Consider the following 24,970-nt stretch of genomic DNA (forward strand, 5'->3'; position numbering starts at 1 on the left):
CTGAACGATATTATGAAATTGTGTTACGTTAGATATGAACGTGTTGCAATGCTGAACGACAGTTGAGAAAAGTGTAAATGAAGATTCGAGATAATCAGCTATGTACATTAGAAAGCAAATATAGCATCGCGATAGCAAAAAAGATAACTTGATAGGAAAACGGTAAAACGGAAAAGCCTTAGTCGGCGGAGTCAGCAGATGGGGAAGCCGTAGAAGAGCTCTTGCTGGCAGTTTCAACGGAATCCAATACCTTTTTCTTCCGCATCCCACGACGACTTTCTGTCGGGTATTCACACGGCAGCGAACGCCTTTGGCATTGACTATTGGAAAATTCATACATAAATAACTCTTGTACTCAACATTTAAATTTGACTCACTTGCAAGTTCTATCGGTGCTTCCAGGAATAGGGGGGCCACACGCAATCTTTCTTCCCCGACAAAACAGACACGCTAGAGGAGGCTTTTTCTCCAGTTGACGTTTTGTTGGAAGTGGGCTTAAGGGCATCGATAATGGACGAGGTTGGTGAAGCAACGGCGGACCAGATGGGGGACCCATCCATCCTGTCCCAGAGGGCTCTGGGGAATTCGGTGCTTGAGAAGGGATATGAGAAGTTGAACGTGGACTGTGACGATCGGTGCGAGGGGCGGTGCGAGTACTTGAGGATGAATTGGCGGACAAGGATTCCGTTTCGTGTCTCATGTGCCCTTCGGGCACAATCCTTCTCGTAATCGGGGATGGAACTGGTGAGGGTGCCTGAGCTCCCTCATGGTTTGGATACTGGGTATTTGGCAATTGGCCCGGGATGGGTATAAGAGGCTGGGGAATGGGTTCGGAGAAATGAGTGCGCTGAGATGAACTGAGCTCTGCGGTTGCCTGTTGTTGGTAATGTGAGTGACTGATGGGAGGTTGCAGATCAACAATAGGGGCAGCATCGTTGTGGTTCGGGTAAGTGTGTTCGTAATTGGTATGCTGGCTATAGGATGGAATATAGCTGGCTTCGACGCTAGGTGAATCCGCCTGAACGTTGGAATATTGTTGTTTCGTGGTATTATAAGCCGTCGGGATTTGCTGAACAGGAATATGGTACGATATGGTGTCAGAGGTAGTATGGTTGCTCTGCTCTGAATAGTACGAAACCACATCTGGACTTGTCTGCCAGAAAGTAATTAGGCTGGTCAAAGAGCGAACAGGTGGACGTCGTGGCTTACAGGTGTATAGTAGCTGCCCGAATGAAGATTTGTACTATGCTGGACAGTAGTGTCCCGGTCAGACTCACATTGCTCTAAATCTGTGCTGGCGGGATACGACTCATAGTACGCTTGAGTTGAATATTGCTGCGAAGGGAGCTCGATGGCCCTGTTTTGCAATGCTCCTGTATCGACAGCAGTATAGCCACGATCAAGTCCCGAGCTTGTTAGAGTGGTGTCGTATTGGAATACAGGTCCCCCAAAGGTGTTGTTTAGATCATGATACTCAATGGGTGATGGTGAATATTGAGAAAGGCTAGCCCACTGAGTGATGTCGTGATATCGTGCAGCAGGGAAAACTCTGTAAAACTGCTGCTGGCGCTCCCGCTGGTATTCCTGGAAGGGGGTGAGGGGTGGTGAGGCATAGGAGGAGGCGACGGGAGGGGAGTCAGTATACATGGTGGGAGTTGAAGAAAGAAAAGCATCGTCGTGGAACCAGAAGAGCTTTCTTTGGGAGATTGCAACCCTGAACTGTTGCGCGTGAAATGCGCCCTTTTGGATAATCTAATCAATGAAATCAAGCTACTGCATGCTGCCTCGGTGTGTATTCATACGTAAGGAAGCGAATAACGCTAATCGCACAAGTAAATTAACCCAATGCCTAGGAGCTATTCGTTGCCACCCAGATCCGTTCTTCCTGTTCCTCCCCTGTCGTATAACCTTCTCCCTCGCTGCTCAATGCCCATTCATCAAACAACGGTCCTTGCCCCAGTGTTGGGATCTTTGCCCCCCGTTTCTTCAAAAAGGTCAACACCTCTGAAGCATATCGCCAACCTTCCGTAACGTCCTTGTCTGCGCCACTCTTCGAAGGCACAATATCTCCACCGTACATCTGCGCTAGATGCGGACTCGCATTCACCTTTTTGTCTTTACCAGCACGAGTCAGATGATCAAAGAAACTGGCCAATGCATTCACAGCTTCAACACGAGACCTCAACACATGGCGCACAAGGCGACGCGAGGGAGGCCGGCGAGCAGGTCGCGTTTTCACCTGGGGTTCGTTTTGTAAATTGAAGTCAGTGGGGCTTCCGGGGGTTGCAGGCGATGTCTCGCTTGCGTTGGGCTTGGGTGTGGATGGCCGGTCAATCCATTGGTTTGCGGGAGGAATCCGAGGTTTGGTGTACTGGGACAGTGCTGTCATAGATAGATCCCATCTTTTGGGAGTCCAAACGCCGACCAGCACACGCCACGCAGCAATAAATCGCTTCGCACTAGGTAGAAGAAGTTTAATGACACGATACTGTATTGAGATGACGTTCAACCAACCGTTCGTAGTTGCCTTGACGAGAAGTGTGAGCAGAGGAACACCGAACTAGGGTGGGGATCGGAGCTTACCATCAATCATCCTAATATGATACACAGCAAACAGGTACACCAGGGTTGCGGCTAGTAGGGCGCCGAGACTTGTATACCAAAACATAGCCCAAAGGAAAAAGAATGCAGCAGGATAAATAAGAAGCGATGAGAGCAGTCCAAAAGCAACTTTGTTCTGGGCTTGGGTCTCTTCTTCGTTTTCCACGAGTTTAGCGCCTATGCGGCCCATGATGTAAACAGGACTGTGGACAACAAGAGGGATAAAAAAGAATGGTAGCTGAATGAGAGCAGCAATAGAGTCGCGAATTAGAATTATAAGAGTGTACAGTCGGCTGGGGACAGTGGCAGGAGTATTAGGGTCTAATGAACGTGGAAGGGGAAGAGAAGATAAAACCGAATTTGAGAGATGGGAAGACTGTAATAATGAGTAATATTCAAGTAGCCGCCGTTTGGCTGTTTTGAAGTTGGGTGTTATATCCGGGCTTGAGAATAGATCAACGAGACTAAAAAGACGTTGGGAAAACAATGAAAAGCCATGACAAGGGGGTGAACATACGTTTGTGATATAGGCACAAAATCTTCAAGGTTAATTGACCTGTCTTTCTCCCAAAGAAGTTCACGAGCCATTCTGGCAGCATAAAGTGTGTCCCTAAGAAAATGAGGTTAATTAGCCAATATTTGATTTCTCCACTTTCTCACTAACCAGTCTGGAGCATTAATGCTCGTTGAGACCAGCTCACGCTCAATGGAGCGAGTGAGGCGCTTGACAGCCGCGCGCGGTTCCCCGTCCACATCAGATAGGAATTGTTCCTTGTATGGATCGATAGCGAGAGGACGACCAAATCTGGTCAGAGTAGTCAGAGAAATATATCTTGGCTCGTAAAAAGACATCATACTCCATGATAACCTGTATAGATCCATATTAGATACAAACACACTTGGAGACGGGAGGGCACTTACACCGCTCCTATACTTTGACTTGTTGGTGTAGACAATAGACACGGGGATGATGGTAACGTCTCGGAAATTACCCTCCGTAGCATGCTGCTTCGCCCATTTCGTGTACTCGCATGCTGCCCAAGCAGCGCCATCTTTGACCTGCATTATTCTGGGCTCCGTATAACTAGTGCCCTCGGGAAACAAAGCTACTGCCCCACCTCCGGCCAGCGCATCAATTGTTCCTTTGAATAAGACTTGTCTATCTTTTGATTTACGGTCCACGGGAATGTTGCCAGAGGAGTAGAGGATCCAGCTCATGACAGGATGCTTGAAGAGGCTCGCTTCAAAGAGTTTTTGGGTCAGAGGTCGTGTCAAGCCAATAACTCGGCAAAAAGGTAACAGTACATACCTTTGCTCCAGTAATTGAGCATCCTCTGGTATGGAAATCCTACAGCTGGTCGAACCCTTGATGAGCGCCAGCCTATGCTTCTTCGATGAACAAGAGTCCTTACAAAGTATGACGGGATCCAACATCATGTTGTGGTGAGTCGCGGTCCTGGTAGAAAAGGTGCGTTAGAGTAGATATCTATTATTTTTCCTGGACACTACTGACACAATAATGGGGCCATCCTTGGGGACATTTTCGCCTCCTATGACACGAACTTCATGGAAAAACGAGTCGACGGCGAGGCTGGAAATGAACCGAATGAGACGGTGGAGAGCTTTGGTGTCGTTGGACTGCGCCATTATGTGCGCACAATGGCTCTATAGAGGCGTTATAGGAGGTAATTGGGAGGTAGCACGCAGAGAGAGTAGTCTTTCGGAGGACAACTCAAGTCTACCCATGTTCTTTCACGTGATTTTGCACCCGCACCCCAAATTGAAGGAAAGAAATTATGAAAAGGAACCATCAACGGATTCTATTGAACATCAATGTTTTACAGAAAGTCCGAAGAAAGAAGGAAAAAAAGTTTTGGGGAAAGCGTTAATAAAGCACGTAAATAATAAAAGCGTGTAAGTACGTAGGTTTCGGAATCTCCCAGGTATATCATTAAAAAATTGGTTCGTGAACAAAGTAGCGTAATGATCAATCATCGTTGCTGTCCATATCATTTTTGTGAACTTGCTGTCGAGGGCCCGGCGTCAACGGTTCAGGTTCCTCCGCGATAGAAAGCTTAGAGATTTTCCATTTCTGCGAACTGGAGAGTGGTTCTTCATCAGCAGGGTGGGAATGGCTAAGAGCATGTTCTAACGCTGTTTCAACACCATCAGACAATGACATGCAAACAGAGGGCACAATAGACACATACCCTTTTCTCCACGCTTTTTCAAGCGTAGTGACATAGCTGACTGGAGAGAGTCAATGTACAAATCATACTTGACGATCTCCCTAAGGAGATATTGTGACTTTTCTTCCCAGTTGCTTTGCGCCTTCATGGCGTTGGAAGACCTGGCAGAATACTATAAAAAACAAGGTTACCAAGGCATAGCTCGACAAAAGAAAAAAGAAATTACCAAAGCTGCCATGGGCTCCCGCAGGTCATTATGAACCTCAAGGTCTTTCTTGAGTGATGCCACATGCTTTCGCAAAGCCTCGAGTTGCGTCTCTTCGTCATGAACACTGGCCACAGTGGGCGGCAAAGGCGGTTTCCATTCGTTGATGAAGGTTTTATCTGATTTAGGCGTATAGGGCCCCCGGATAGTAGCAGACCCATCCTTCCAGCCATATTTACTCCTCGTGCTTTTACCACTCCGCACGCTGATGGTGTCTGGAATCTCAGGCTCTCGTTGGAAATCGACCTGCGATTGATTGCGCCCAGAACCATATGTATCAGCCACTCGGCTCCAACCATACTCCATATTCGAGACACCGCCGGCCAGGGGTTCTTTACTTGTCCTAGCTGCCCAGTAGTTGCATGTGGACACCCATTCATTAACGAGCTCCTCTGTTCCTGCTTGGAAGAAGTATACGCCGCGATTGGCCAAGGTCAGGACCATGCAGTGAGGCCTTTTGTTGTAACCGGGAGGAGGTAACGCGTGCGCAAGTGAGTGAGCAAGGGAAATTTCGCCAACCGGTTGCGCATTGGCCTGGAGAAAAAGCATGAGTATTGATTGACTTGCACTTTATATATACCAGGATACTCACAAGCCAATTCCCTCCTCCAAAAGTGCCCGTTGCGCCAGATGTATGATCCCCAAAAGTGAACATGTTGAGCTGACCCTTTTGGATGACTACAAAAACATCCAGCCATGCCTTGTCTTTGGCCCGCTTGCCCGCAGATTCCCAATACTGTTTACGACACAGCATACCTTCTTTTGCCCAAGGTGCACCGAGGAGAGCCAATTCCTCATCGGAGATACTGATAGTGGTAGAGGTTGAATCTTCACTGTGCACACTTCTGTCATCGTCCTCTTGTGCTTCACGGATGATGGTGTGAGACAGATTAGACGCAAATCCTAATGTTGGATTGAGGAACGAAGAGCTTGAGCCGTACATGGCCTTTCCGCCAATTAGTACATTTATATACACCAAAAAGTGACGTTAATTCGCACCTCGTGGGTAGAAGTAGCAAAGCTGGGAGATGGACTGACTCTACCATCGATGCTGCTGTTGCTACTGTAGGGACTGGTACCAGATTGTACGCTGAGAATGGACTGTATTCCCCGTATACTGCCCCGTTTCAAAGTCGTCAACCGGTCAGGCTGGCTTCGAAGGCTCCGGTTTCGTATCATGCCACTACCCGCAGGGCTAAGTGAAGACACTGAAGACCTTGTCAAGCTCGAATTCAGTGGTTGCAGAATTTGCTGGTGTTTGATGGCATTATACATTTCCTTCATAGTTGAAAACCAAAAAAAAAAAAAATCAATTGAAAAAGCACAATAGAGAAGATTACCATCCACGAACCTTGAGTAGACCCTCCAAATCATTTTCCCAAGCACGAGTATTTTGCCGACTAGGTGTCACCTGCTGTTGCTGCTGCTGATCATGAACGTTGGAGTTTTGCACGGAAGCCGTACTTCCATTCGACTGCAGTACAGAACCCAGCTTTTCCGCCGGCGATGCTGGAGAAACCGGAAGCGACAAGATAGCTTCCCTCGACACACTGTTCCAGCTGGTGATGGAATCGCTTCTCTTTGAACGAGTGCCCATCATTTCAGTGTCATCTGAGCCACGCGTACTACTACTACAATCGTCATACGTGAGGTCAGAGTTTGATAACCGCGCCTCCGAGTTTGACTGGATTTGCGACTGAATGGCCGCCATAGTGTTTCGTACAAATTGCATGCGAGACATACGAGAGCTCAGCTCCGCGACATGAAGATCGGTGTTGAGCAATAGCAATGAATATGACACAGCGTGTACAATATCTAACAAAAAAAAATATTACTTTCCGCAAAAAAAAGCAAAAAAAAGTGAAACATTGCTCACTGGCGCTGCCATAAACACCACCAGGGTTACAGTCCCAATATCGACGACTGAATTGTTCAAGAATCCTGTCCACCTGCTGTGTTTCGCCTTTCAAGTACAGCTTTCCGCACAGCCGTCTAAAAGCAACGTCCAAGCGAAGTCCTGCGAAATCGAAAAAGTCGACGTAATGCTTCAGCGCAACCTTATTGATGAGGCCACTATGATGCGGTTTTTAGCGCCAAAATCATCGGGAAAAACTAAAAATTGAACAACTTACTGTCCACCCAACCATTCCGCAATTTTCTCCTTGGCCAAAAAATCTTCATCCTCGTTCCAGCACCGCGAAGCCATATCTTTACCTCTCGTCTCCATATCCTCGTTATCCTCACCAGTAATAATCGGTGTTCCAGAGGACGAAGACGAGGGAACAGACAATGATGAAGACGCGACAAAATTATGCGAGCTTCTCTTGGTAGCTGCTGCTCTTAACTTGATCGCCAGCTGGTCTTCGTCCATTGCTGAAACAAGGGATGGCTCGGAGCTCGATGCCGTTGACCGGTGTAGCACCCTCAGCCGATTGCTGTCGCCGCGTGGGCTGAGAGTGGGACTCTGCTGTTGGCTTTGACTCTGGCTGGGAGCAGGACCACTCCTCGATCGCAGAGGAGACAGCTGCCTCGACTGCGTCGAGCTAGAAGTAGCAGCGGCGGCATGGGCAGGCGACAGTTGCAAGGAGGAGCTGCGGGGAGGTATCAGTGCGGTAGGTGCGAAAATAGCATCGTCACCCTTGGTGGGGAGTTCCTTGGTGCCACCAGCAGTATCAACAGACCGCCGTGTACTTGCTGGATCGCGAAGGTCCAATGGCACGGTGTTCAAAGTGGACAGTTCTCCCTTGAACACGTCTAGCAGTCCACTTAGCGACGTCGGTGGTTCAGGGGTTGCAGGAGTATCAATGTTAACGTTGGCGATAGTCTTCACAGTCTCGCTAACGCTCATGCTTCTCCGTTTCGGCGTGACAGGAATAGGCGGTAGAGGGGTGGATTTGTCTGTATACGGAGAGGTAGTGGTGGCGTTGTCCTGCATACTAATGATGGGTGGGAGAGGTTTCCTTGATGGCAACCCCCTCTGAGGTGTCCTCGATTCCTTCTCCCTGTCTTTCTCTGGCACACGCATGGTCGAATAGGATTCAGGAATGGGCGAACGATGTTCCGCAGGGATTGCAGGTACGGGTGGAGGCGGTGTGAATGAATTTACCAAGGATGAAGGCGGCTGCGAAGCGTCCGTTTTCTGTAAAGCGAAAGAGATGAAAACAAAAAGTTGTTTAAATATCATAAAGATTTGCCATCACTTTATAGATAACAACGCACCGAACGTTCCCTAACAGTATTTTGGCCCATCATCTTTCCCCACAGTGCACTTGTCTTGGCTCTCACAGATGATTTTTGAGGCTTGATGGATCAAAAAAAAAAGGAGAGATGAGTTGAGCCACCCGAGCAATACATAAAAAAGCAACGCACTTTAACAGTCCCACTCTCCTTCTGCCGAAGTGGACTCGCAAACACCCAATCTGAAGGGCCCTCTGAATTGGGGGAGGCCACCAGAGTCGATGAGGACGCTGGATGCTGGACCCTACTATGGTCAGGTAAGGGGGGCGGTGGCGAAGAGTCGCGACCTCTCCGTATCTGAGCGCTCCCACTCCCGGCCACACCACTCGCCCCCGTACTCCCGCCCATCACCGCGCCTCCCCGCTCTTTTGCCTTTCTCAACAGCGTCGCGAGATCTGGAGAACTTGAGGTCCCCGGAGAGCGGTACATCGACCGCCTATTTGTCTGCCTTTCTGCCTCCTCGGCGTCCATGCCTAAATCATGCGAAGATGAGGACGGTGACGGACCCAGTTGCTGCAAAGTGGTCGTGACCAAATGGGTGTTAGTATTGTTGTTATTGGAGGTGCTGTTCGTGCTGGACGATAGTCTCCTCAGCGGAGTTGGCGTCGGCGGGAGGACCGTCGGCGTCGAAGGCTGCAGGGAGACTCTTGTGATGCCCCTGGTACTCTGATTCAGATTCTGCGTCTGTGGCGTCGCAGGCACACTCCCACTAGCGCTAGCAAAGCTTCGATTCGGACTCTGTTCGACTCCTAGCGAATTCACATCCAGGCCCTCTTTGAGCACAACCGTTCCTTCCTGCTTGAGAGCCTGCTCAAAATCGAGGTCGGTGCGTGACACTCTGCGATGTATCTGCTTACTCCCACTACTCCCGCTGGCGGTCCCGTTCCCACTATTCAGATCATTATGCGCGACTGGCTGGAGACCAGATGGGTACGCCGAACGAGGACCTTGTGGGCGGATCGGGGCGGTTTGTTGTCGGAAAAGAGACGCCAGGATGAACGGATACCGTTAAAACGGAATTGTGATCAAAGTTGGGGAGGGGCCAAGTGTGTTTACAGAGAAAGGTAGTGAGTCGTGTGTACAAAGTTCCAAGTTTAGCCATGATTGGTTCCGCATTATCAATTTTGCCGCATTTGGGCCCCATTGATAAAAAAGAAATATATTTGTGAAGATGTTACAAGTCTATACATCGTATTGAAGGCTAACGGAAAGGGGGAACGGGGAGGGGAAAGAAATAATAAAAAAAAAGGTTGTATATTCAAAGCAACAAGATGAGTAACATCGCATCGAAAGGTTTGGTGGCATAATGGTGTTCAAAGATGGCGGGAAAAAATAATAAAAGCAGAACTCTCATCATCATCAACTATCTGGAGCCGTTCCGGATGTCCGCCGCTGGCGCTTTATCGTAATTGGACCAAGAGCGACGTTGGGGGGACGGGGTGCAGGCATCACACCCCTTGTTAACCCTGTCAGTAGTGAGCTGGACTGTGATCGAGGACGGGTCGTCGATGATGCCAACTTGGGAAGCGTAGAAACCCCTCCTTTCCGTGAATTGTTGCTCGGTGTGCCTGATGCTCGATTCCTGAAAGCACGTGTAAGATGAACCATTCATAATGAATTTTTTTAAAAGATCCCACCTCTTCTTGATGACATCTGTCTTTAGAGAAAGGGGGCGTACGACACCATGCAGTTTCTGATTTTTAAAAAGAATATTTAAGTGATGGCATTATAAATAAAAACAAAAAACTCACATAGAACAAACCACATGCGTTACACAGCGGCTGACCTTCGGGGTCTCGTCTCCACAGTGGTGTGTTGGTGGTTTGACAGTTGGTACACAGAGTCGGAGTCTGATCTGCATCTTCTCCGCTCGTTAGAGCAGGTTTGGAGTCTTCGGGCGGTTCTGTCGCTCCTGGTGACGGAACCGTACTACTTCTCTGGACTTCTTGGGCAGTTTGTTGCAGCGAAATATATTTGCGACGAGAAGGCTGCTGTTGTGTAGTTGATGATGTTCCCTCTGTAGAAGGGGGAGTAGATGCGTTGGATACATTGTAAGGTTCAGGGGAGGCATTGGAACTGGGACCATTTCCCCATTCGTCACTGGACGGGCTCGCGTGGAAAGATGGATAATTCCCATTGCCTGAGCTGTCGTGAAGGATCTGAGTTGGGTCTACGTGGGTGTAGGATGAAGAGGCCGAGGTGTCGATGTTGGGATAGACAAGACCCATCAGTTGGCGGTAATCAAGTTCATCTGCGCCTGTTACGGCATTGAGCTGAGCATAACCCTCGGCCATGACGGCAGAAGCGGCTACAGCAGCCGCGGATAGGCCCTCTGAAGGGGAGGTGGAGGTAGAGTGATAACGATGGCGAGGATGCTGGAGATAGCTCGAAGGAGGAGGCGGGCCATAGTGGACATTGGAAGAAGGAAGATCAAAGACGCCATCGTAAGGTGGGAAGGAAAAGTTGAAGGAGGAGGAAGGGAAGGAGGAGGAAGGTGCAGAATCCTGCTCGGAATGATCCAAGCTAGGATGGTGGATGCTGTCGTTAAGGAGAGCGTCTGCAGGGCGCTTTGTGCCTGAGAGGGAGTCGATAGAAAGGTTTGACTTTGAGTTTTGACGTGATTTGCGAACTGTGTGATCAAAACTTGTCTTGCGAATACGGGCGTAGGGCCTGTTATCCTTTGGGGGAACTGGAACTCTATTGAAGCCATGGAGACCGGCTGAGGGAAGGGAAGAGGGAATAGCGGTGTTGAAGACGGGATAGCGACTGGGGCCGGTATAGGAATCTGGAGCGTCAAAATAAGGAACAGCGTCGTTGGACTCGTAGAGAACACCGAGCTGCTGATCAAAAAGAGGACTGCGACGACCTGCAGACAAGAGAGAAGTAGTGGGAATGTTCTTGGTCGGGCCGCGTTCTATTGTGGGAAAGGAGAAATGACTGTCGTAGCCAGGCTGAAGACCAACATGCTGATCAAAAGTGGTTGCACTCGTCGTGGACTCTGGCGGACGAGATCGGGAGCGAGAGGTGGGACGCCAATCCATAGAGATGCGAGAACGCGATCTGCTCATTGCCCGCCAGTCCATAGAGACGACGCTGGATGAAAAAGAGTGAGCACAAGATAAAGCGAGACACGGGTCGCAGGACATACTTTTCATCGTCAAGAAGAGAGTCCTGACCGAGAGCATCGAAGCCGACGACACGGACTCTGGCCTTGCCCTTGTCGATCCTGCGACCACGCTCGTCAGGCTGCTGGTCTACGGGATGGGGAGCCGACTGAGACTGAGACTGGGGGGGCGAAGAGACGACAGGCGGTGGGGGAGGTTGCTCTGGAACAGAAGATGGGGGATCGGCAGGACGAGGGTCGTCGTCGTCCTTTTTCTTCTTGAGAGCAAGGGCCATCATACGCCAGGTGATATTCTCCATACGCTGAGCATGGGGTAGGGTGACCTTTGTGCGGGCATACATCTTCCAGACCTGGGTTGCGAGAGGATCATCCTTTGCAAGCTGCTCTGGATCAACATCGGTGTCTGGAGGACCACCAAGAACAGGGGAACCAGATACACGGGGACTGGTGAAGGGGGAAGTTGGCTGAGGGGAAAGAGGTGGCTGGAAGAGATCGTCAGAGAAGAGGTCAGTGAAGAGGGTCGACTTGGACTCTGTCGAGGGGGAGACTGGGGAGGAGTCTGGGAGAGAGACAGGGCCTGGGACGGGGACTGGGACAGAGCCTGGGACAGAGACTGGGGGGTAGTGAGACTGGGACTGGGGCGGCGGATGGTAGCTGCTGCTCGCGGCGGACATCCAAAGAGAGGGCGGCAGAGTAGAGGCCGATGGATGGCGATGGGACTGGGACCAGGAGTCTGGGGCTGGGGGCGGGGCGGGGGGATCGCCGAGGACGCCATTGGCGGCGAGAGCAGCAAAGACAGTCGGGTTGAGGGGCGCGGAGAATATCTGAGACCACTCCTGGGGCGAGAGGTTGTGGATGTCAGAGGTCATTATTGCTGAGAGTGCGAGAGAGCCGCGAGCTACAGCTACTGACTATTAGCGGTCCGTCCTCCTGGACCCGAGACACCCCATATCCCTTGGCACTATTTATTACTGTTGTCTATCCACTGCCACGCCTCCATCAGTTCCCCCCGCCAATGCCCCGTCGCCGCGAATGACACCATGCATGCCGGGCTGCCGCTCCGTTCGTTAGTACTTGCCCCGTCCATCCCTCTCCCCACTCACTCACCTCAGGTACAGCAGCGCCGGTTGCGCCGCCCCGTATCTGTGCATCACCCACATCGTTACCGCCAGCCCCCAGATGTATCCCGCCAGTGTCGCCCGGAAGTATGGCCGGCCGGCCGTCTGCCGTGCGTGGTCGTACCGCAGGCCCAGCGCGACAAACGTGCCCGGGATGACTACATCTCCCAGTCCGAGCATCGTGTATCCCCTGTCCCCTGCGAGCACAACCGACTTGGGCCACAGCAGCTTAATTGGTACGTCCAGTGTCGTCGCCACCCGCACCATCTGTGTTTCCGGCCGTGGTTTAGTCCTCTCCGGACACAATTGCAAAATAAAATAAATTTGTCCCTACCACATCCGTCCCAAAAACCCACCACACGTCGTACACAAATAGTCCGCTCAGCAGGATGCATCCCGTCTTGAACGAGTCAATCCGCAGCAGTGTCAGTGCGTTGTATGCAAAAGACACACCCAGTAGGTCTGTCAGTAGCACCGATCGCCGTCCGTCGCCCCAGAACAGGTACAGTCCAGACGGCACCGCCGCCAGCGGGAGCAGAATTATCGACGGCGTGCGCGTCGAAATTCCAATCAACACTACCCGTAAACAAATCAGCAGCCAACCGAAAAAACCCGAAGGGGTCAAGGATTTACCATGCGAGCCCTTTTTCACGGACATGCGTACTTGATCAAATTTCTTCCACCGCGTCTCCCCAACCAGGTACCTTGTTAGTGAAATCCACGACTGCGCGTCAATCAGATTTCGCCTTAGCAGACATGCCCAGTTCTCGACTTACATTCCAGACGCTCCCAACCCCCGCCACCCCAAAGTACCAGCCAAGCATCCAGTTCAGCCATTCCGTACCGAGATACTTGACCAGTACGTACAGACCTACCAGCGCAATTGACCCAATCTGCCGCATGCCCCATCGTTCATATAGTATCACCGCCGAACACTCACACAACTCACTATGGGAAAAATCCACGCATCTTCCGACGACATCCGCTCTTCATTGTCCTCATCCTCGTCGTCTTCCTCGCCATCGTCATCCTTCTTCTTTTCCGTGCCTGACTTTCTCTAACGACATGTTCTCAAAAAAGGTAATCGTTTAAACACATTAAAACAACAAAACACACCGGAAGAGAACCATTAGCTCCGGCGTAGATCGAGCACGTAGCCAGGCCAAGCAGCCCAGCATAAGAAGACAGCAGGTCCCAGTCCACCTCCTGCAGCCTCAATGCCTGCACAGACTGGTAAGCCATTTCTGTCAGACGCTCCATGCGCAGTAGAAAGCAAATTCAAGTGCCCGCGATCTCTAGTGAATGCACAGTGTCCGTGTGCAAGCTGCAAGTGCAGCGATATTAATAGCGAGTCGAGCAAGTCATGGCGCGGCGTTGCAAGTTGGCCGGAGCCGGCAGTAGCCCGGCTATGATTTGCAAAGGTGGGCACGGTGACCGGGCCGCAGATCCAGTGAGTGTGTTCCGCACCCGCGGCGGGCCTCCTGCCACCGCTGCTGACAAGTATTAAATGAATAAATTCCGGCGCCTGTTAAATTTTAGGTACATATGCATCCCCTCCCAAACACATCCCAATCGCCGACCCTCCCCATATGCATCCATGCAATGACGCTCCTGCTATTATGTCCATATGCACCGACACAAAATATCATCCATCAATGTTCATCCTTCTCTTTTCTGTCCACGAGCGAATCCATCGGACAACTTCTCCACACGGTCAGGCGCTTCCCTCCCCAATCCCACTGCGCAGTTCTTCGGCCATCGGTGGGAGACCTGGACGAGCGCGTCTCGACATTGACAGCTCATTTTCAGATCATGGGACCTGCGCGGCTTAATGCAGTTCCTCTCTACGCGCTGGGATCATCTAGTTCTATTCGTGCTAGTCTCATGCCGACGCTAATCTACTTGTAGACTTGCAGTCCAGACGCTGCAGTAGCTGTCCTTACTCGAGTAATTCTCCCGACTACTCTAATACAAGTCTATTCGCTTGCGAGTGGCGCAGGGACTCCCCCTTCGTCCCGGCAAATGCGACTGTTGCCTTGTCCCTGCCAACCTTAGCGATGAACCCGGACTGGTTGTATACGCCGCCTGGCCCTCCAACTCCCCCACATTTGATTCGCTGATTGTTCACCTCTTGCATATCCTATCAACTGCTCCGGCCCTGATCAGTGGATCAGTGATTGTATTATGCGCACGCGCATACGTATGCGTTAATTAAGCTCGAAATAAGCAGAGAAAGGAACAACAACTGGCCAGGCGCGCAAGGCAGTACCCGCGCATCTCGTCTCTTTGCTTTGTCGAATATATTCATTCCCATCACCGTCGCTACTGGATCCATGACCACTTGGAGTAAATTTTCATCAGATTCGGCGCGAGCTTTGTCTGTCCCTTGTTTTGTCGCCTTCATTTATATCAACCCGGCATCCATCCGGAAGCCCAGAGAAAAGGAAAGGCTAGGCATTCTTCATTGCTCCTACATTCATTCACAATCAAAAGCACTGATTAAACTCAAGTGGCGTTCTGGCACTGGCACAAGGCCAGTGCAAGGTTATGTGATGATGTATGTCTGCCGCACGAGACTGGGCTGTATTTTTTAATTCCCGGACGACTTCCTTGACATATAACAATGTGCACCGCGTATCCACCTGCTGGAGTCTCATCGCCATTTAACTGACCGATGCCGAAATGCGGGGCGTCTGATTCCTTTAAGTTCGTTGTTGGCAATTCAAGTCACACTTCACAGCGTCCATAAATAGCTCCCACTGAACCCGCCCTGTGCTTCCACAGGGCGGAAAACATAGTGCTTACGTTTGTACTAAAAACAAATCCAGTGATGCATAGCACAATATACCCGAAAAGAAATCCTTTTCTTACAGCAACTTATTTATAGAACGGACCTTGCAATGTGTGAACAGTCTCCTTGTTAGTGCTTCACGCTCACACAGAGAGACACACACCACAGTGCTTTGGGCTGCAACTTCTATGCTTGGCATAGTCGTACGACGTATCTGTCAAACGAGTTACTAGTTGGCTAACTAAAGCCCTTTCTTCAAGTTTCCAAAGCAATAGATCACCCCGTCGTCCCGTGCCCATTTGTCTACATATTCACTCGCTCCTCAGCCAGTGTGACGTTAACGCGGAGCGACAGAGGCAGGCTGACCTGACACCCCCTCTACATCCATTCTAAAACAACTTTCTCGACTTTGGAATAGAACATTCATTAGGAGCGGGTTAAATCGGCCCTCAATTTAAACCCTCTGGCTCACCCCGCCCGCTTCTCAATGACCTACCTCAGGTCTATCCACACCTGCTTCTTCACCTTGCCTGACAGCTTCCAGAACCTATGGCTGGCTTAAACTGTCTGTCTCAAAGCTGCCGCGATTCCGAAGGAACAAGACCATCCGCGAAGCTTCTATGTCGCTTTCATTCCAAATACTTATAACGAATTGGTCTTGTGCGTTCCCTTCGTGCCAACAAGCTGTTTTTTAAGTATGCCCTTTGTTCAGCCTAAACAATAGACCGGTTCGTTTCAAGAAGCGGCTGGTAGTATGGGTATACTGGATCTAGCATGTTTGTTTATTGACACCAGAAAGGCATTAACTATTTGGTATAGTTCTCACTTAACGCAACACCGCACGCTCTCATTCCCACCAGAATATTTGCAAATTCCGCCATTAGGACCCCAGAAGGACGTCAAATCCTTAAGTCTATGCTTGTTGATCGTCATGGTGTCTCCCTTGGATCGACACTTTGTGAACTAGCACGGCCTAATAAAGTAAGATCAAGTCCTCGATTTACTTGTTTCTCTGTCCTAAACACACAATGTGGTTTCGCGTGAGTATACAGTCACAACAATCTTGTTTTTTACATCAAGCGCCCGAAAAAACTCTACTTATCTAACAAATAGATTCCGATAAATCGACTGGTAAAACTAAACGCCTATAATGTTACCGATAGTTGTGTTATAAAATGTGGTTAGTGGCAAAATCAATATCCAGCTGCAATTCCATTCTTCCGGGAGTCGCTAGCGGCTATAAGCAAGAAAAATTTCACCAAGTTCAAAACCCGCATCTAAAAATAGCACGGAAAGATAACATACCGGAGATACCATCCTTATCATGCATCACAGCTTGTATAACGGCAGCGACTCGATTGACGTCAGCCACTACGTACGCATGCGAAATAGCAGTCAGTACGAAAGAGCCTTGGAATTGATTTTTTCAGAGACACAACCTGTCACATTATGTCCACGCTGCACAAGATCTTCGAGGATATCCGTTGGATAGACGTCGTCTGCCTCAACGAAGAGGGGATATAGTTGATCGTGAAGCCTTCCAAATTCAATCGCTTGGCTGATATCAAGTCCCCAACCGAGATTAAGGATCACCTGGAAAACGGAAGGGAATATCTTCGAGCCCCCAGAGCCTCCAATAGCAAGGTAAAATGAACCATCAGCGTGTTCAATGATTGTCGGCACCGTCGAGGAAAGTGGACGTTTCCCGGGTTCTGGATAATTAACTACAACACATCGAATTCAATTAGCTTGTCTCGTACTGCCTCCGTATTAAACTTACAAGGCGAAGGCCACAGTCCAAATCCATTGGGTCGACCCGGAGTGGAAAAATCATCCATTTCGTCATTTAAGATTATTCCTGTCTCAGGATCCAGAACCCGGGAACCAAAGACCTGATTGACAGTTGAAGTCAAAGAAACTGCCATACCATTCTTGTCGACTACTGATGTATGACTCTTGTTTCCCCGAGCTCAGCCTTTGAAATATGGAAAGACACAGATAACGTTTCTTACCGTCCCATGGTCCACCTTGATATCAAATTCTGGATTGTAATACTCGGGTGGATGTGTGCAGTCCTACAAGCAAAAGATAAGTAAACGGCCAGTGAGTTAAATGAACTTGTCTCTCTCTCACATCAGTGATATTCCTAAAGATCATATCCGCGTAGACCTTCGTTGATAATTCGTTGATTCGTGCGGTGTTGTTACCAAATCGAGGGTCACAGACTTTGGTGCTAGACTGTTTGTAAGCGCTTACTGCAAATCAAAGGTATTAAACCAAGATATAGGTTTACCGAGCGGCGAATCCAAATTTTATGATTTCCAACAACCTGTGGATATTGAGGCCATCTCTTTCTCTCATTTCATACTTTTCCACTAGGTTCAGCATGTGTAAAAGTACTGACAGCTCGGGTCAGTACGTACGGTCATGCCTGGAATCTGGTTAGATAGCCTACCGGGACCTGAAGTTGGAGCATGCGTGGTATAAACCTTCTTATCGCGATAAGTTCCTTCTAATGCACGTTCGACTTTGACGGAATAATGTTCTAAATCTGAATGCGAGATAATCCCTCCTTCCAGCTGTGCCTTACGCACGATAGAGTCCGCAATTGGACCCTGTCAAATGAAGGATAGCGTTATAATAATTTGGCCCAACGAATATACTGCGTAACACACTGTGTAAAATCCGCGGGCGCCTTCTTTAGATATCTTTTGTAATGTGCGAGAAAGATTGGTGCGGCGAATTGTTTCGCCCAACTTTAGTAGCACTCCCTTAGGAGCGAAGACCGCACTCCAATCTGGGTTATTTAGCATAAGGTCGGCAAACCACTGTGCCTGTGTTATCAATCCGAGTATAAGAAAGATGGCTGACTCTTACAGGAATTCTGCGCGCTAGTTCTCTGTCCACTTCCCAGCCATTGGCAAGATTTATGCTTGGCGCAACCAAACGCTTCCACGGCATTGTCCCCCAGCGGCGGTGAGCTTCCTCGAGCCCAAGAACTTCTCCAGGGATTCCCACAGACAATCCTCCAAATTGTGAGGCTTTCGGGTTCGATACATACATAGTGCTATTTGATAAAGCCGGTGCAGTTTCCCGGAAATCAATTGTATATACTTCTGAACGCGAAGAAGCATTGTTCGGAGGAATGCGAACGGTCATAAATCCTCCGCCACCAATTCCTGACCTGTGAACACCCTCAATTAGGCGAAGATAAAGCACAGAATATGACTCACGAGAACATGTTCACGACTCCAGTGCAGAAAGTTGCCGCAATAGCAGCGTCAACGGCATTTCCACCCTCCTTCAACACGTCGACCCCTATATCAGAACACCTCTGATTCTCGGACGCGACTGCCCCGTGATCCGCACGGATGAGATACGCAGGGTTCCTGATTTGCGCTGAAGGTGGTGAGTCGAAACGAAGTACGGCAAGGAGAACGTGACGGTGAACGATGGTGAGCACGAACACGAAAACAAGAGTCGCATTGGTGAGGAATTTGGTTAGCAACGCAAGTCGCGAACGGCGCCTAGTCAATCGCAAGGGTTTAGTGGAACAATTCAAGGGCAGATTTTCAAACTTGGTGGGACCACCGTCTAAAGGCAGCGCCTCAGAAACCCCCATAGCGATTAGGTGAATGGTGGGAGATGGGAAACACAGGCGAACATAACGGCAGCGGCAGCGATGATAAGACATGATGCCGCCACTCGCATTACTAACGGATAACGGGCCGCTGCATATTTAGCACACAATTGGCAGTGAGGCACTTACGCCCTTACCACCATGACCTCTGATCGTCAAGGCCCGCGTTCTGTGATATCGAACCATTCGTATGCTGTGTGATTTATGCTAATGTATTCTCCCATATAATGCCCCCATAAAAGCCGTCATTCTTTAGGTATCATGATTCTTACTTTCTCTTGGGCTAATTTGTCACTCACAGAAATACACAGATCAAGAACAACAGTCCAAGCGTCGAAAAACCAACAGCAATGCTCGATTCGATAGAATGATAGAGACTATGTCCGTCGTTCACGCTCACGACAGGTTCTCAAAAAGTCCAGGGTCCACAAACAGCAGATACGACAAGAAAGGACGACGCGTCCTGACACGAGATACATACTCTCCTCCTGTACCAAGCACCCTTGGACACGATCTTTCCTTCATCAAAATGAATAAAACCCCAGCTGGACACGGCGCATCCGATGACGATTTCCCTTGTAGTGAAAGTTCTAATTTAAAGGTTACTCCATCTCATTCTTAGCTTTCTTAACTTGACTTTTCAGAAACACAAGTCCTCTGCACGTCGCAGAACTTGTAACCCACTGCCAACATGGCTTGCTAATACTTTTATGTCGCTTTCTCGGAAGCATCCCTTGCGTCTTTTACTCCCTCCAGCTATCCAATCTGCCGTGAACAGGACCCCTGCCAACGAGACTAACAGTGATTTTGCTCAATTTGTAGAACTGGATTCAGGAGACATTGTTGCACATAACAAACCTACTTTGATATTAGACGCTAGTCAAGAACCTATTGGACAAGTCATACCAAATCTTCAATCTTTGTTACCCGTCGATACAAACGTTGGAGATCATACCAAGTTCATTACTCCCCTTTCCGAGAACGTTCCGTTTTCCACACCTGGCCCCGGTCACCATTCTGTTCTGGGCTCGTCGACGGAATCAACGCTTACGGTTCTGAGGTCACCGCCAAGGACCCCCTCTTCTTCTACCATCTACGAAGACTCACGTTCGGGTCTGGAACTACGGCGCGTTGAGCCGCATACATTTTGCAATTCCTCAGATCCCGGGCGCCTTATGAATGATCTTCTTCAAAACGATTGCAATGTCGAGCCGGACTCACTAGCACCTGACCTTGTTGATGATTATCTTTTTTTGGGGATATATGCAACTCCAGGGCCTGGATACTACTCGTCTCGCTCCCTGTATTATGATTCCCCTACGGAGGATCCTCTGGTGTCCACTTCAGGAGATAGCTTCGGAGTACCCTGTGACGAACTTGACTTCCGATGGCAGCCTTTCGACCGAACCAACCTTGTTGCGCATAATGTATCCACACGCGTAGCCTTTGCATATGATCCTGGTGAAAGCATTGAATATATTCACGGTGACCGACTTCGTCGACAAGATCCTTCCGCGTTATTACAAGGCTTGGAGCATCCGCTTACGCCAGCTGCAAAGAGCCATTCGCGGGCAGCAACTGAGTCGCCTTGTCCTTTCCGATTCCTGCCTCCAGAGTGTGATCCTAAAGCAGCAGCAGCGAATTTGGTCCCTGAGAGCCAGGAACCTACGGCCAATAATATAATACCCCCACTAGCATCGTTTTCCTCTTCTTCACATGCTCCTGGTATCATGCCGCAGGCTAAACTGCTCCATCCAGCGACACCATTACCAGGGCTCAATATAACTGGAAGGAGAACCAATGAGATGGCCTTCCGGGTTTGTTGTCTCGCCATAGCAAGTTGTTGTGATTTGTATCCATCTACTTACCTGCTTTGATTCAGAGATCACCCAGCCCTTTTAAACTCACTGGGACGGCAGGGCTGACCAATCTTCCGATATATGCGATTAGAGGCGTCGAACGCAATACCAACGGTGATGACAATGTCGTACATTCACAGATGTCCAACGACAGTATTGAATCTTGGGACTAACCCACAAAACAATATGATTTAGGCATGATTAGGGGACAATAAAAAATAGATAGTAACATGTACTGGTTATAGATGTACACTGAATAACAAATGATGAGTGGGTATATGGTCTATAGCAATGCGACGATAGCAAAAATATCTAAATGTATGTGCAGTTGTGGTGATCACCATCCCACCTCTCCTCCTTCATAAATATGAACAGTCACATTTGAGCTTCCTTTGAGCTTCTGGAGACGATATCGCTCCAACGTGTAGATTTCATATGCTTGAGCGGCTAAGCGCATTGCTTTGATGTGGTGTGGTTGAGAGTTGGCAGCAGTGGCGTGTTTCCGACTTTGCCAAATACACGTCGCGAGGTTCATCCCTGTAACCTCATTGGGAACACCATACCAGTACAGAATCAACTAGATATATATTAGATGATAAGTTGAGAGATTTAGGAGCGTTCCGGATGGTTACTTACCCCTCCATTTCTGATAGCTTCCTCGTGGGCATGCTTGTCGGCGTCATAAAGTGCTACGGTTATCAAGTGAGGAATGTGTTATCTCTGCATGACATTAAATCTCACATATGTCGTCCCGACCTGGTTTCCGTTTGCTACGGAAAACAACACAATACCATTCCCGCTCCTCTTCCTCTGGCAACACTAATTCTGACCAATTGAATGCGTCGGCATAAGGTACGCTGGCATAATCGGTTGTCAAAGGCTTAAAGTGATGAAGGGCCTTGTGAAGGGAGAGCGAAGCAGGGTCTATGTCAGGTAAGCGAGTGTGTGTCTTTAGAGGAGGATATTGGGGGTCTAACGGGGGTTGGTGATGAAGTAGATGCTCTGGAAGTGAGGAAAGCAGAGGGGGGAGATATAACTTTGGTGCGGTAAGATTGGGACCCGACTCGAAATTTGGCAGAGCATGGGGGTCCTCCTGAGTGCTCATCATGATATTTTGCAAGATACTGTAGGCAACACAGTGTTATGGGTGAAAGTTGACTCAAAGGAGATCTCGGCGGGACACACGCGTCGCAACAGGGAAAAGAAAAGAGGAGACGGAGACAGGCAAAGGAAATACTTGCATGACGGAAAGCGGGATGGTATATAAGCAAAACAAAGGAAAGCTAAGGCCGATCGGTTGGTCAATTTTATCGACACTGGGGGTGACAATGGCGACATGCGGCTTGAGGGATTCGCGATTTGTGTGTTATCGGCCACTGGTCGAAGCATTGGCAACTCGGCACAACAGACAGAAACGCAAAACCTTAGCTGGCGCGCTGTCAAGCATCGCACACACTTACACATAAAGACAACAAGGTTTTGTTATCCAAGTCATTGATTGGCTCGGCATACAAGATAAGACGTCAGAGGAAGCGCCCTATGTAAACCTGTGGGAGAATCCTGTAACGGAGGAAGACAAATAGCGCATTCGGAAGCAAGAAGCGCCTAAGCCACATTGCGTCACGCTCATCCATTGGTCACAGGAACGGCGGCGGCTCGCTACGCTCAACACGTCCAGACTCCATGGCCTCCAAGAAAGCTGCAGAGTCAACTCTGTACCATTTGAGCCCAAAGGGCTTTTGGAAGAAATTCCGTTCGTTCTAAAATCCCTGTTCTCGTCTTATTTGTAGCTGAATCAACAATCTACAGGCGAGGTCGTCGCCGTCAACCCAGAAATTTCCTCCGGTCTTCCCAGCGCCTCTCTCCATCGTTATCCTCCCCCGGCCTCCAGACCAGAGCAGTACTCGACGCCCGCTGGCAAGGGTGTGTGCAACCCCCATACCTGTTCTGCCTTTACTGACCCAGGTCCAGCGTCTGACCCTGCACAGAACCCGTACTGGAAACGCGATGTCAGGCGGGCGTACCCGCAGCTCTCCGTCATCACCCAGTCGGACCTCTCTACGCTGTTGATTGAGCATTCGAGTGCACCCGCGTACGTCTCTTGCATAATCAAGTGCTGTTTAGACCAATTGATAGCTCGTTTGCAGTGTCGCCGCCCCTGCTGAAGGTGCGGGTGTGCCCGCCGCCAAACCTGTAGTCGATCTTGCAGAGGCCATTACTGCCATTACTTCCACTGCAAAGGTCTATTCTGAAGCCAAGCTTCCCCCTTCCCTTCCCGTTCCACATAAACGATGGGTGCCCAAGCTTTCCCCGCCTCCTCCCCACCCCGAGCATACGTACTTCCCTATGTCACTATACCGGTAGATACATAGATACCAACCATGTAGAGAGATTGACTTTGTGTTGAATTAAATCGCAATCCAAGTATCGCTTTCCTGCGGACATCTTCACTTCCGTGACTTTGTCTTGAACCACAAGTCCACAACGGAGATTTGCAAACAAACGTACACATCAATTCATGTCTGCACCACCACCATCTCTTGCCGCGGGCGCATCTGCAGAGGTTCAGGCGGCAGCTTTCGCCGATGATCCACGGTATGCTTGCTTTCCGTGACTCTATCTTCTCTCGCGAAACGCCCTTGCCTCAAAACATGAGCGCATTGTATTCAACCGTGACCTAATTTGGACAGGATCTACTTTTCTAAAACAGCCAATACATGGCGCTTTGAGCAAGACGATGGTACAGAATTGGAGTTTGACGCCGGAAAGAACGCTTGGGTACCTTTGGTGAGTTGATATGCACTGCACACAAAGACGTTCAGGTGTCTCATACTTCGTATTTAGGTGGACGACGAGGCCATATCTCGCCAACAGGCAGCATATTCGGTAGCTGGTGTGGATGAAGAGGTACATTGCACCCTTTCCTACCCCGTAACTGTCTTTAAACCGGTATACCTCCTTGTAGACGCCCGCAGCGCCGGTGCTGAAGAGAAATAAAAAGCGCAAGGCCGAAGAGGATTATACATCCGCAAATCCATCCAACTCAGCCGCGATCTCCATCAAGCGAGGCAAGAACGACAAGAAAGATATGCCCGCAACGGAACGAAAGTCAAAAAATACTGCCGTATATGTTACCGGGCTCCCCCCCGACACTGAACAAGATGAGATAGTCGAAGTTTTCTCTAAATGTGGCGTTATCGAAGAAGACGAGGACGGCGAACCCAAGGTTAAGATGTACGCTAGAGAAGATGGATCGTTTAGTGGAGAGGCGCTTGTCGTCTATTTCAAAGAGGATTCTGTCACTCTCGCTTTGACAATTCTGGACGATTCTGAACTGAGACTCGGACAACCACACACTGTTATTAAGGTCACCAAAGCTGATTTCGCGCATAAGACAGCAGCTCCAGGGCAGGAACACAAGCCTAGGAAGACAGTGGATAAGAAGAAAATAACTAAACGCCTAGGTAAAATGCAGAGGTATGTACATGCCACATCCTCAGTGACTGCAATTAATACTTTAATAGGAAGATTGATGAGTGGGGTGACGACGACGGTTTTGGACCAATGCCTGATCCCGTTGAAGACACTGCTACCTCGGCAAAGAGTCGAGTTGTTGTTTTGAAGCATATGTTTTCACCCAAGGACATAGAAGAAGATGCCTCGCTGCTACTTGACCTGAAGGAAGACGTCCGAGAGGAATGTTCTTCCCTCGGAGAAGTGACGAATGTTGTTCTTTATGACGTATGGTTTCTTCATATCGGTTATGAGCCCTACTTATTTCATCAAATTAGCTTGAAAAGGAGGGGATAATGACGGTCAAATTCAGAGATCCCATCGCTGCGCAGGCATGCGTTTTGGTGCGTCGTTCTAACAACGCAAAAACCGTGAAATTGACACAATTATAGAAAATGGACGGTCGTTACTTCGACAAACGACGTATTGAGGCATCCTTATTCTCAGGGAGGCAACGATTCAAACGCAGTGGCGCGGGAGAAGATCTCGGCGGCGACAGTGAAGAGGCGGAGAAGAAACGTCTGGATGACTTTGCGCAGTGGTTACTGACGGAAGGAGACTAATCCCCATGTCACTATTTTGTTTCTTTTGTATATTTCATGTTCAAGTATTACGAGCATCTCAAACTATATC

At 49.3% G+C, this 24,970-nt stretch overlaps 8 protein-coding genes across 8 annotated transcripts; 2 read left to right on the top strand and 6 right to left on the bottom strand.

The window, feature by feature from the left end:
• Nucleotides 1-178: 178 nt before the first annotated feature.
• On the bottom strand, nt 179-1,647 carry JR316_0002274 (uncharacterized protein; the record flags this gene model as incomplete). Its single annotated transcript, XM_047888068.1, has 3 exons — nt 179-320; nt 378-1,153; nt 1,210-1,647. 3 exons carry the CDS (start codon nt 1,645-1,647, stop codon nt 179-181), a joined length of 1,356 nt encoding a protein of 451 aa, XP_047752991.1.
• A 202-nt stretch (nt 1,648-1,849) lies between these two features.
• Nucleotides 1,850-4,248, bottom strand: JR316_0002275 (Glycerol-3-phosphate O-acyltransferase 2; the record flags this gene model as incomplete). The annotated part of the gene is made up of 9 exons (XM_047888069.1): nt 1,850-2,560; nt 2,609-2,804; nt 3,119-3,211; nt 3,266-3,406; nt 3,459-3,469; nt 3,523-3,842; nt 3,911-3,955; nt 4,014-4,057; nt 4,115-4,248. The coding sequence occupies 9 exons, from the start codon at nt 4,246-4,248 to the stop codon at nt 1,850-1,852; spliced, it is 1,695 nt and encodes a 564-aa protein (XP_047752992.1).
• Nucleotides 4,249-4,588: 340 nt separating this feature from the next.
• Nucleotides 4,589-12,285, bottom strand: JR316_0002276 (PH and SEC7 domain-containing protein C11E3.11c; the record flags this gene model as incomplete). Its single annotated transcript, XM_047888070.1, has 14 exons — nt 4,589-4,755; nt 4,812-4,962; nt 5,017-5,589; nt 5,648-6,001; nt 6,055-6,333; nt 6,407-6,870; nt 6,932-7,128; nt 7,188-8,194; nt 8,275-8,355; nt 8,425-9,239; nt 9,657-9,874; nt 9,930-9,985; nt 10,044-11,385; nt 11,441-12,285. The coding sequence occupies 14 exons, from the start codon at nt 12,283-12,285 to the stop codon at nt 4,589-4,591; spliced, it is 6,549 nt and encodes a 2,182-aa protein (XP_047752993.1).
• Nucleotides 12,286-12,377: 92 nt separating this feature from the next.
• Nucleotides 12,378-13,794, bottom strand: JR316_0002277 (Minor histocompatibility antigen H13; the record flags this gene model as incomplete). The annotated part of the gene is made up of 7 exons (XM_047888071.1): nt 12,378-12,468; nt 12,524-12,801; nt 12,869-13,110; nt 13,168-13,258; nt 13,311-13,427; nt 13,484-13,591; nt 13,651-13,794. The coding sequence occupies 7 exons, from the start codon at nt 13,792-13,794 to the stop codon at nt 12,378-12,380; spliced, it is 1,071 nt and encodes a 356-aa protein (XP_047752994.1).
• Nucleotides 13,795-16,720: 2,926 nt separating this feature from the next.
• Nucleotides 16,721-18,947, bottom strand: JR316_0002278 (Glutathione hydrolase proenzyme 1; the record flags this gene model as incomplete). The annotated part of the gene is made up of 9 exons (XM_047888072.1): nt 16,721-17,049; nt 17,106-17,280; nt 17,338-17,400; nt 17,459-17,558; nt 17,619-17,724; nt 17,781-17,940; nt 18,001-18,153; nt 18,203-18,509; nt 18,559-18,947. The coding sequence occupies 9 exons, from the start codon at nt 18,945-18,947 to the stop codon at nt 16,721-16,723; spliced, it is 1,782 nt and encodes a 593-aa protein (XP_047752995.1).
• A 2,214-nt stretch (nt 18,948-21,161) lies between these two features.
• Nucleotides 21,162-21,932, bottom strand: JR316_0002279 (UPF0643 protein PB2B2.08; the record flags this gene model as incomplete). Its single annotated transcript, XM_047888073.1, has 3 exons — nt 21,162-21,401; nt 21,461-21,513; nt 21,566-21,932. 3 exons carry the CDS (start codon nt 21,930-21,932, stop codon nt 21,162-21,164), a joined length of 660 nt encoding a protein of 219 aa, XP_047752996.1.
• Nucleotides 21,933-22,507: 575 nt separating this feature from the next.
• On the top strand, nt 22,508-23,188 carry JR316_0002280 (NADH-ubiquinone oxidoreductase 21.3 kDa subunit; the record flags this gene model as incomplete). Its single annotated transcript, XM_047888074.1, has 4 exons — nt 22,508-22,577; nt 22,634-22,747; nt 22,796-22,916; nt 22,972-23,188. 4 exons carry the CDS (start codon nt 22,508-22,510, stop codon nt 23,186-23,188), a joined length of 522 nt encoding a protein of 173 aa, XP_047752997.1.
• Nucleotides 23,189-23,342: 154 nt separating this feature from the next.
• Nucleotides 23,343-24,900, top strand: JR316_0002281 (Splicing factor U2AF-associated protein 2; the record flags this gene model as incomplete). The annotated part of the gene is made up of 7 exons (XM_047888075.1): nt 23,343-23,419; nt 23,515-23,611; nt 23,669-23,731; nt 23,790-24,301; nt 24,349-24,565; nt 24,616-24,681; nt 24,730-24,900. The coding sequence occupies 7 exons, from the start codon at nt 23,343-23,345 to the stop codon at nt 24,898-24,900; spliced, it is 1,203 nt and encodes a 400-aa protein (XP_047752998.1).
• Between the last annotated feature and the right edge of the window lie 70 nt (nt 24,901-24,970).

Source organism: Psilocybe cubensis, chromosome 2 (genome assembly GCF_017499595.1).
Source record: "Psilocybe cubensis strain MGC-MH-2018 chromosome 2, whole genome shotgun sequence".
Lineage (NCBI taxonomy): Eukaryota > Fungi > Basidiomycota > Agaricomycetes > Agaricales > Agrocybaceae > Psilocybe > Psilocybe cubensis.